Here is an 11,672-nt window from a genome sequence, read left to right as displayed (position 1 = left end):
TTTTTCAAGTGTGGGAGAAGCATAAATTACTTTCCTCCACTCCACGGGAGAAACAATCGTACCATACGGGCAACAGAGTACGGGTTACAAGCGGCCAGGCCGACGGATCAATTTTATCCAAGTAGGACCGATTTTAGCAGCTAAAATCGACCCGATGGACCGATTTTGCCAAAAGTAGTCCGGCGGACAAAACCCGGTCCGGTGGAACTTTTTGGCCCGGACCAATTTTTGCGTGACATTTTTAAACTGCCGACTAGTACTAGTAGTACGTGTGTGTACCCGATGTGTGAGCAACAGGACAGGTAACAGGTTCAATGAGCATACTCGACAGGTAAGTGGGTGTTTTATGCCCGCCGTTTTTCGGTGGAGAAGTTTACACCAATTGTATAGACAATATACCGAGTGAACCACGTAGATAGCCTACAGTACATTCTTCGAAAAAAATAAGGTTTTTTTTTTTTTATGTAGCCTAAGCCAAACTGTCTAATTACAGCCAAGGGTGACAAGAATTGGTGTAGATACAAATTAATACAATGTTCTACAGACTGTTTCTGAGCTAAACTCAGTGCGAATTTACAGTGTTAATCACTTATCAGTTGAAGGTCGCGCTGTAAAAACGGTAATATCGTACAGGGAATTGATATAGGTGGAATTAGCTGGGGCAGAATTCTCCTCGGTTGCGTAGCGTTGCTTTGAAAACGTTGTCATAAACTGACTTGGCTTCTCGCAAGCCTTACAGCAGAAATGTGCCCATGAATTTCTCACATCTCGTCGACGAACACAGAACAATAGGAACACAAAGAAACCCTGCAACGAGTTACAAACACAGAACATCAACTGGAACAGATCGCGGACAGTATCGGATGCGTCTATTGCCAAGAACCCGAAAATCCATGTTAGGCCCAGAAGCATCATGATTGCAATCGCGTTTTTCACACGGACCGACAGTTCGCTCATTTTATTGCTGTTAGTCTTATTAATCCTTCGTCGACATGTCAGTTGTCGAATGATTTTGATATAGATGACAGAGTTGATGATGAGAATAACTGCTGCAATGGCCAGTAATCCCAGGTAAAATTCCAAGCCGGGTTTCATAAAACAGCTGAAAGAAAATAAAGCAATAATTAAAAAGCATCATTGATGAACACCAGCCAGCATAAAAATAAAAAATTGTACTTTTTTTGAGAATTAATGTTTTTATAATTACATCATTATCTAATTTAATACTGCTTATGATAGGGAAGTACTTTAATATATTTTATTTTTTTTACCAAGTCCCGCTCACATACTCAACGGTGAAACCTGTGAAGTATCGATGTACATGTACAAACATTATTTTTTTATTTCCAATTCAAAAATTTGAAATTGGAAATTTTGGCTGGGGACCCACAGCAACCACATTGCAGCGCCAGTATCCCGCCTCAAATTCTCATGCGAGGGTTACCGTATTCGTGGAGCAGAGCGATCTCAAATTAAATCCCGAAGCTGGCTAGCTGAGTTTGAACGGGCGTTTACAGCGCAGGAATCAAGAACATTACTTCCATGTTAGGCCCAGAAACATCATGATGGCAATTGCATTTCACTTCACTTGGGGTCAATAAAGGAGCATTCACGTCGTCCCTGTCCGCCAATCCCTTCACCACTAGGCCTATACACGAGAATATTAATGTCGAGCTTTCCAACCTACATCGACATGGCTCTACAGAGCATGGTCTCGTGAATAGACTCGATAAGTAGAAGACTTCACTCATTTTATGATCTTCAGTCCTTGCTTTCGTTAAAATAATGTTTTATTAAACAAATTGATGGCGTTTCTTCTTTGTTAAAATACCTAACTAAAAACCAATCCTCAGATTCTGGATTAGGAAACCTTAGTTTTTAAAAATATTATTACCAATATAATCATCAATATTATCATCATCTTCATTAACATCATCATCATCAGTTACTTACCAGTATTTATAAACAATACGATTTTTTTAAATAGAAAAACCAACAAATTTTATCTGTACCTTATGTGCGGTAGGTGTGATGTAATACTATATAATACCATCTTTATTAATTCCAGTACAAAAAAAGGGGGAAAAAGGTGTAGGCCTATGCCAAGGCAAAAGCGGAATTTACCGAATAGTACAAAATATAACAGCAAAGAGTATAAAACTGGAAGCGGTCCGACTGCCGGGGATTCGTTGGAACGCAAAAAGTACTTCCACGAAGGGGCGTGGCGAGCAACACCCGTACGAGTTTTTAAGTTACCGGTATGTGTAGGGCATCCCCTAATTCCTGGCAGTACTTTTAGCGTTCCATTGCCTGCATATCTTGCTGCATACAAAATCGGAGCAGTCGAACCTCTTGTAGTTTTATGGTAACACTTACTAATTCTCGTTGAAATATGTTTCCCTGTAGTTTGTGGCAGAAATTATTGCAACTGGTATAATAGGCACACCTGTTGATTAAAAATCCTATTAAATTCAGTTTTACAAAACAAATAGTTACTTAAAGTAATCATATTTTTTCGGCAAGGGCGTGATATTATTTGAAATTGCCTTCTGTTAAGATTAAAGGGAATTTTGAAAATGTATGGTTTATGACCAAATACAGACATGTGATACATCATCATAAGAATAATAAATAATTATATTAGGAAACGTTTTACACATTATATTTATAATAGCCTGTTAATTTGCTCGTGTCACTTGTGTGGGGTGGGGAGTGTCTGATGCGCCAGAGTGGTGGCAGATGGTGACCAATTACTGAACTTTCATTCTGTTTTGCCAGACTGTCATGACTACTAACAGTTCTTGTCTCACATTATGTCGTCTTATTATTATTATTATTATTATTATTATTATTATTATTATTATTATTATTATTATTATTATTATTGTTATTATTATTGTTATTATTATTGTTATTATTATTATTATTATTGTTTTGTACATTATGTCATTATTATTATTTAATATTATTATTATTATTATTATTATTATTATTATTATTATTATTATTTTGTCCAGTGGCGGACCGTAGGGTAAATTTTAGGGTAAGCTTGGGCCTGTTAGTGGGAAAGGCCTGTTAGCATAAAATCAAAATACAATTTTACAAATGATTCTCTATAATAGCCACATGGTTTTCATTTCTTATCATACATTATTTATTTTACCATTTCAAATTTACAATACCAACATAAAAATACAAACGACTCAATATCTAGTAGAATTTCTCAAAAGAGGGCTATGCCAATCTGTATGGGTACCGAAGAAACAGATTTAACAGAAATATCAAAATAATTATTTATGAAGCACTTAAAAACTATTAATAAAATATTATTATTACAATTAAGATGATTGTCACAATTTATTCAAACGCGAATATAATTTCCTCTCTTCAAAAGAATTCCTATTTCTGTACATTTAACAAATACATAATACACATTTCGTTTATATCGGTGCAAATTTATTTTAACTTTAATCATTGAGATTACAACTGCCTATACTAAACGCCACCATGCGGTTGGTAGAATAGAAGATTTTAACATTGTACGGTATGCTTTCACTATCCTTACCTCGCTGGTAGACTGACTGAATATCATCCATGCGGAAATTCTAAGCAGGCGAGAGGATGATGCGTAGGTTCGAGTATTTTAGGTTATCTTAAATAATAGAAGATTTTGGCTAAGAAATTTTAAATAAAACGAAGAAAATGATTGAATGAATTTTTTTTTTTTTTTTTTTTTTTAGTAGGGTATACCTTGCTTGCATTGACGTTCAGCCACTGATCATATCAGAAATCAAATGTCTACTTTAAACTTACATGATTCTGCTTGATTTACAAACAGCATTTGATACTGTTAATCACGAGGTACTTTTTGGTAAAATGAACATCTAGGTTTTGTCTCTATTGTCTGGTTTAAATCTCTACTTTCGAACAGACGTCAGGTTGTTTAGATAATAGGTTTGCTGTCAGACCCCAGGCAGAGAGAATGCGGAGTTGCTCAGGGTGGTATCCTAGGACCGCTCTGATTTTTTATTTATATTAATGACATGGAAAACTGGCTTGATAACCAATGTAAATTATTTTTATACGCTGATGATAGCATTTTTTTTTTCCCATACCCCTGATTCCCAACCAATCTTACTCAGTGCCAAGATTGGCTTATGAACTCTCATTACATTTAGGAAAAACCGAGAGCATTCTATTTGGTTTTAGGAGGAAATTAAATCAGGTAAATAACTATATTGTCAGATGTGATGACAAAGGAAATCGAAAACAAAAGGATGTAAAATATTTAGGTTTTTTTTTTTTAATGAAAGTTTATCTGGAGGTGACATAACCATGAAAATTATTTGTTAAGTAAATATTCGAATTCGCTTCCTCTATAGAATTGCTCACCTATTAGCCAACGATAGCCGACGGTTACTCTCTTCTTCATTTATTCAACCCCTATTTGATTACGCCTCCCCTGCATGGGCACCGAGTGTTGGTAAAATTGCCAATACTCGACTTCAAATGAGCCAAAATGAAATGATTCGATTAATTTTTTAAAATGGCCCACGTTCCCATATATGTCAAAATGAGCTTACAGAAGTTGAGGCTCTTTGTGAAGTATAGATCAACTTATAATCGCCTTTACCCATTAAGTAAAAACAGAAAGGGTGGCTTCTAATACTATTTTAAACTATATGACACATATTTCTATACAAATACCTGGTATAAGATGTCATTATTCTTACAAACCTATGCTTGTATTCACGTAGAAGAGAAAATGAACTAGTGTTTACTTACCCCAACCAAGAAGTACAGTCTTCAACATGAAGTTACGTATTTCGTTGTAGAATACCAATACAAATTGTAGGTACATATTTATCGCCTCAACAAGCATCCAAGATAGCGTCGTAAGAACAAAATAATGCAACATGATTGCTATGGCAATACAGCAACTATAACAACTCGTCAACTCAATCCCGATGACAAAAGTTAGATATAGAAACAATAGAGAAAAACACAAATTCAGAAGGATACGTTGGGGGCGGTTTCCTCGTAAGTGTCTGAAAAGATTCAGATTAGTTACAGTTAATACTTTAATAGTTTTAAATACTTTTCCATAAGAAACATCTTGTGGTATGTTTGTCTCGTGTAATTCATTAAGTTTTTTTTTCATTTATTCTGTTTAAATTAATTAAAAATAAAAAAAAAGTACATAAAGTTAATAAAGTACGTATATAATTGGTACTGCAGGCGGTTATAATAAAAGAATTAACTTACTTGAAATACATAAATGTAATGATAGTAACAACCAAGCAGACAATAGATATTACACATCCTATGATGCTGATGTAGGTCAACGAATCTTGAAACCTCGTGGTTGGACCGGCCTGACCAGAATAATCCTTTCGAAATCAAATATATGATATATATTTACGTTGGTTTTAGAGCATCCATTCCGTACATAAAATCGTGAGGCATATGTGTTGAGTTCTAGCCCTAATTTGAATACAAACAACAATACATACCACGATAACAGCAAAGTTTGTTAAATGGTCACAGAAGCACACGATTCGACCGTCGGATGTTTCCTTGTAATCACAACCTTCGTTGGACCAGTCTCCGTGGCCGTTTTCCAAATCAAAGTCCCAAAAAACGCATTCAGGATTCCCTTCTGCACCTTTCTGAGATGTGAAAAATGTACAAGAGCGATAATACTTGTGATGATATTCCTTAAATGGAGCTGTGGATAAATAGCCAATACCAACATAGACAACTGAACATATCACATTTGTAAATTAGCAGAAAAAATGCGCATATCATAGTCTTACAGTGTCGTAGTGGCTTTCTAAAAACACTAGAGCATTGCGACAGGGCCTAGGGCTCCATAGTATAATGCAACCCCTCTTTTTTGTCTTTATAATAAGTATACTGTTTTGAGTCCAGTTATGCTTTAATTATTATGTTCCAGAGTGAGACTTAAGGATTGGATTCGATTATTCATAAGAAAAAAAAAATCTGCTAAAACAGGAATTGAACCCATTGCCCTGGGATTGGATGGCAAGTATTTTAACCACCAAGTTATTCAACTCCACTCTTAACGTGTAAACCATTATCATTAGTGTTTTGATTAGATTTATTTCATTTCGTTTGAACACCAATGAATACCCACGACTGTCTGTAAGACTTTCTGGGGTCCTTCTTTTGGTTATTTGGGCAGTACACCTGGAGGCAAACACTTCTGCTCTTTTGTGAAGAGTGTATTGCGTTAATCAATGTGCAGATGGGGCACCTCATGGAAAAAACGGCTTGAACGTCTCTTCTGAAAGACAGTGCTGTGTGCATTCCAGCCTTCCAGCTGAAACACGAGAGCAGCCGATGGAATTGTATCTGGAACCAAACGTAAAAACGATCTCCACGGCTCAGCACATACAGTGGTTATCACCACCACTTTTAACTGGACTGCTGATGTGGGTAGTTTTATTATCAGAATTCTATAATCAGAATGTACACTCACCACAATTGGTAAGTAGGCAGCTGTAACCGGTTCCTCCAACCCTGCCACAGTTACGCTTTCTACAGCAGCCGATATGACCCGACTCCCAATCGTTCTATTTTCGTTAGACATCAGACGATAAGAAGTAAACAGTTTAGACGACTGATAGATGATGAAGCTCACTTGCAAGTCATTTGAAGCCGCTTGTTGCTGACTCTTACTAACAATTTCCGGTGGTAAAGCAATTGATGTTTCCAACATCTCGTTTAGATAATCGTTTACGTTTTCTAATTGTTTGATGTTTTCTTTTTGAAGGCCGCTATTAACGGTACCATTCATCGGTTGTAGCGAAGCAAATCCGATTCCATTTTCCAAAGCTGTTGTATTGAACATCATCGTCTGTACAGCTACATTTTCCTGGACGTATGTGAAATTCGTAAGTGATGCCAATTGAGTCTCTAGGGACTTAACTATACTTGATGAAGCAGCTGTACTCTGGTTGTCTGCCATAAAAAGGTCATTGTCCAGATTTTGTATATTACTCACAACTTCCACTATGAACATTGTTACCTGCAGGTAAATGAAAATCAAATAATTTAAATATTAATTTATTTCATGAAGACATATGAAACCTTCAGGATTGTATTTATGTACTTGTGGTTCTTTGTTGAAAATCGGATTGCGCTTCAGGGGACCCTCGGCGGCCGAATACATCGCCAGGAGATTAATAAAGAGCTTTCGATTTGTTCGACAACGCGACGCCAGAATGGAATCACTCAATGCGTGACCATCCTACGTTCTCTGCACTAGCTCTACGTAGATTTGGCCAAATTACGTCCTAGAATCCAAGCGACGAGAACTTAACGTTCTCGCACTTGAAGTGACGTCATTACATTCTACTTGATACCGTCGTTGTGCAATCAATAGCTCCCAACCATCAACTTTCTTCTGAATACTTTATTGAGCCCCTTTTCGTACGCTTGTGTTATTATGCACACGTAACTTACAGCTTAACGTCCCATCCAAAAGACGAGGTAATTAGAGCAAAGTGCCTTAACCAAGGACACAACATTAGCGGATATGGAAGGGGTCAGGGGGCTCATGAGCAAAAAAATTATTTTTAAGCTAGACTTACATTTTTCCTAAATTCCAGCTAAAATTGTTTTTGTTACAATGCGAAAGTTAGAAGTCGGGAAAACTCATTTCCTACCATCTAGGAGTCAAAATTTTCCCTGGGGGAAACCCCTGACCCGGCGTTCTCATTGGTGTTCATCATCGATTGATTTAAAAAAAAAAACGTATGCAACTACTCCTTATATATATATATATATATAGAAAATAATGAAACAACTTCAGTAGTAGACTTTAAGAACACTGATTTATTATAAACTCGGATATTTCTGCCACTCCTGTGGCCTTCATCAGCGAAAATGAGGAATATATATATATATATATATATAATAGGCCTATTTACTGTATAATAATGAGAAAGTTTACCTGACGTTTTTAAGAGGGCGTAAACCTTGAATTTACTTAAAAGTCATTAAAAGGCACCGCAGAAGTCGGGAAAACTCATTTCCCGCCATGTATCACTCCAAATGTTTCCAGGGGGAGGACCCCGGACCCCAGTTTGTTTTTGGCTGGATTTTTAAAACATTTTGACCCCCGCCCATAAACTTGAACTTAAATGCGTCCCTACACAAGCAAGTACAAAATCAGGCCTTGAACTACAGTTTTCAGACATTTTACTCGTAATTTTTGTGGCCTTCATTCAGCTTACATTATTATTCGCACAGTATCTGAAACAAAGGTCAAGCGTATAGAGCCTTTATGAATTATGATCTCTATAAATCCATATTTATTATTATTAGTAGTAGTTATCGTAATATGGAAGATATAATTAATTTCGCATTAAGACCTATGCCTACGATCGGACCTGACTTACTTGCTGATTGCCTGCGCCAACTTCAGTTACATTTTCTAAAATGGAGGCAACATCGTTAAGGTTAAGTTCGTCTTCGACATTCTCGTCGCCGGTTAAGGTGGAAAGTTGACTAGCAACGTCCTCAACATTATCTTCCGTTACAGTCACCTATAAAATTAAAATCAAATTATCTACCATTTAAAAAAAATACAGAGTAAAATAAATATTATTCAATACTTACAATAAAGTATCAAATATATAACTATTATTATGTACTGTAGAATTGTTTAATCGATAATAAGCATAAACACAATTGCATGGATGTAATCTTACTGAGAGTTTCGCCGAAGTTATCAACATAACTTTGTTAGGCTGTGGTGGCATCCGTTTTTTGGGCATTGTGAATACAACCCCCTCTGGTGCCAGCTCTTTTCCTGTCAGGATTGGTTCTGGGTGGGTTGGGGTAAAGTGCGTATGTCCCATCGTCTCTCTTCATCGTCTGTTTTTGCTTCCTTTTATTTAGGTTGCTTCCATGATCGTTCTTGTGTCTCATATTTATTCCGTTTTGGTTATTTGAGTGTCTTTCCATTTGAGGTTGTGGTCAAGATCCACCATATACTGGTCAGTGATGGCCGATTTATGAAAACTTGCAGAGTGTGTCTGCACTAATTTTTTTTTTTTTCTTCTTTTTCGGGTTTTTTTTCTGTGTGCCTGCGAGGTACATTTAATTTGTATGCGAGAGGGTATGGGATAAGTACTTTAAATATTGGTTGGTGTGTGTTGTCTGGCACGCTCTGCCAGTATTTTGTCTACAGACCAAAATACTTTTCATAAATCGGCCACACAGACCATATGGTGGATCTTGACAGGAAAGGGGCTTGCACCAGATACTTAAAACGGATGCTAGCTGCTCATATATAAAATTTTAATTAGCATGCTAGACGGATTGTATTATTTATTTTTTGTTATTTTACATTAATCAGCAGTCGATTCATCAATGTTCTGTCTATGCATTCTATCATTATCGTTATTTCAGCAATAGAATTATTACACAGTACAAATACTGGCTGCTGATAGCAATGGAAAAGTCGAAATTGTTTATAGACTACTATTGTCAGTAGATGTTTATAAATAAAGAAAAGTAATTTTAGTGAAAACGCCCTCTATAGTACGTTATTACCTGTGTCAGCTCGTTGATATCATCAATGTTGCATACTGCAATTGTAACTTCTTCCCAGATTGCGCCTCCGGATAGGTCAGAATTACACATGCGCACGGCTTGAGGATCTGTTTGGCATTACAAACGTAATGTAAGTAATCGAATTTATGAAATTAATGATTTTAATCCCTAAATATAAACAATACTTACACAAGGACTGAAGTAATAAGACTAGGTGGACACCACAAATTAACAGTCTTTAATTGTAATCACTAGCAAAAGTGATTACATACCAAAACTTTGTGCGAAGAAGCACGTCAATAGTAAGAAGCAGAAATCCGCTGCTGATCCTTCGTATTGGCATGTGAAGTCTATACTGCCCGCCTTGTTTGAAATTGGGTTTTCTAAATAAGTCATGCAAATGCATTATATTACCATGAATGCGAACTATTTAATTATTGCATCAACTCAGATTTTTATTGAAAAATATACATGATTTAAAAAGGAAAACCTGATCAACGATGTCGTACCTACCGCTACTTTATTATTTTGATGTTACGTCTGCTACCATTATTTATTATTTGCTTTAATATTATATTTTAGTGTACCCATGATATGTGCATATAAAAGTACTTTGTACTCACTATTTTCTTCCGAACTGCACATTTCAAGCGAGTTAGCCAAAAAATTGGTCGGCGAAGCTTCGAATGTGTACGTCACGTTCGCTATCACTACAACATCATGTGGACAATGATCTGGACGAATACCATCGATTATATAATTACAAATCAAAATTAAAACCAAACGGGTATACATTGTTTTTATGAATGACTATGAGTATAACATTTTGATCATTATCTCATCGTCATCATCATCATTTTGCTCAATACTAAAATACATCGTATACATCTTTGTTTTAAATTTTGAAGTAACATACACATTATCAACTTAAGCATAAAAATTAGTGTATTTAACATTTTTCCCCCATGATTTCACAGCAATCGTCTTTATTGTAGTGTATATTGTTATTGAATATATATTGAGGATTGAGTATTTCGTTTGCAAATAATTTTGTAATTTTTTTGAACAAAGAGTATAAATTTATACCGCCCCTCTATAGGACCTATTTGCTATATGTCAATTCAATACGAATTTACTAACCTGTATATTCAAGAAAAATAGCAAAGAAATCGGCCAAGGCTGGCTCATCTTAAAAACAAAAACAAAAATACATATGTAGTTGTTACCTCATGAATATTAAAGAGATATGCTTACGTCATGAATATGCTTAGTAACCACACTAGTGAATAATACGTTGTTAATTTGCATACTCAGGTGCAATTCAATCGCTAATATTCGAGTATTGCTGTATTGTCACTGATGGTGAGAAATGCTTTTCTCGAAACATGTCTGCTTTAACATTAAAGGCTTTCGTCTTGTTTATTAAATGCTTTGTTCATTTTGTCAAAAATAAATATTATAATCATACACATTATATTTTTGAAATAATATTGTTTCGTGAAAACTTAACATCAAATATTGACCTCCCTATACTCACTGATGTCTGAAGAAGGCTAATATTGACATACTAAAAAGGGGGACACAGATCGAAAACACCAGTGAGGTTACAGATCTCTTATAGAGGTTAGAAAAGGTCAGAAAAAAAATGTAATAATGATCTTTTCACTATAGGCCTATACCGGGATTATCGTTATCGTTTACAATGAAACATTTCATAAGGTGACATTAGAGAATTTTTTGTAGAATTTTCTTTTAGATAATCCAAGTAATACAAAAAGTTGATGTAAACTTACCTGATTGCCATAGTACAGCAACTGTTGTTGGAGAGAACATGATTTGAGGATAATCTGTACTTCTATTGTCCCACTTGCACGGGCCACTATCAGTTAGCACCACGGTCCACCCATAGTCAACCCTGCATCCACCATAACTCTTATTCGAAAACCAATGTCGGTTGTACAGGCTGTTATAATGGTTTAAATTAAAAGATTTTTGGTAAAATATTACTGTACCCTGTTTGTAATGATGCAAATATAAATAACAATGTATTCCTTTCCTGGTGGGCGAACCCATGCATTTTCTTTAAA

At 35.7% G+C, this 11,672-nt stretch overlaps 1 protein-coding gene across 1 annotated transcript in view; it reads right to left on the bottom strand.

Annotated features, from left to right (window-relative positions):
• Positions 1–10: 10 nt before the first annotated feature.
• LOC117123762 (adhesion G-protein coupled receptor G6-like) overlaps positions 11–11,672 on the bottom strand; it is a 12,566-nt gene continuing 904 nt past the window's right edge. The window contains exons 2-12 of the mRNA XM_033269771.1: positions 11,379–11,548; positions 10,726–10,773; positions 10,209–10,319; positions 9,586–9,692; positions 8,427–8,573; positions 6,503–7,051; positions 5,514–5,669; positions 5,266–5,390; positions 4,786–5,048; positions 2,377–2,446; positions 11–1,102 (exon numbers count right to left, since the gene is read on the bottom strand). Of these exons, the coding sequence (XP_033125662.1) occupies positions 586–1,102; positions 2,377–2,446; positions 4,786–5,048; positions 5,266–5,390; positions 5,514–5,669; positions 6,503–7,051; positions 8,427–8,573; positions 9,586–9,692; positions 10,209–10,319; positions 10,726–10,773; positions 11,379–11,548 (2,263 nt within the window). The 3' untranslated portion in view covers positions 11–585. The remainder of the gene's footprint in view (positions 1,103–2,376; positions 2,447–4,785; positions 5,049–5,265; positions 5,391–5,513; positions 5,670–6,502; positions 7,052–8,426; positions 8,574–9,585; positions 9,693–10,208; positions 10,320–10,725; positions 10,774–11,378; positions 11,549–11,672) is intronic.

This window comes from Anneissia japonica, unplaced genomic scaffold (assembly GCF_011630105.1).
Source record: "Anneissia japonica isolate Jap-2015-1 unplaced genomic scaffold, ASM1163010v1 scaffold25212_len90753_cov164, whole genome shotgun sequence".
Classification (NCBI taxonomy): domain Eukaryota; kingdom Metazoa; phylum Echinodermata; class Crinoidea; order Comatulida; family Comatulidae; genus Anneissia; species Anneissia japonica.
This window is presented reverse-complemented; position numbering and strand designations above follow the sequence as displayed.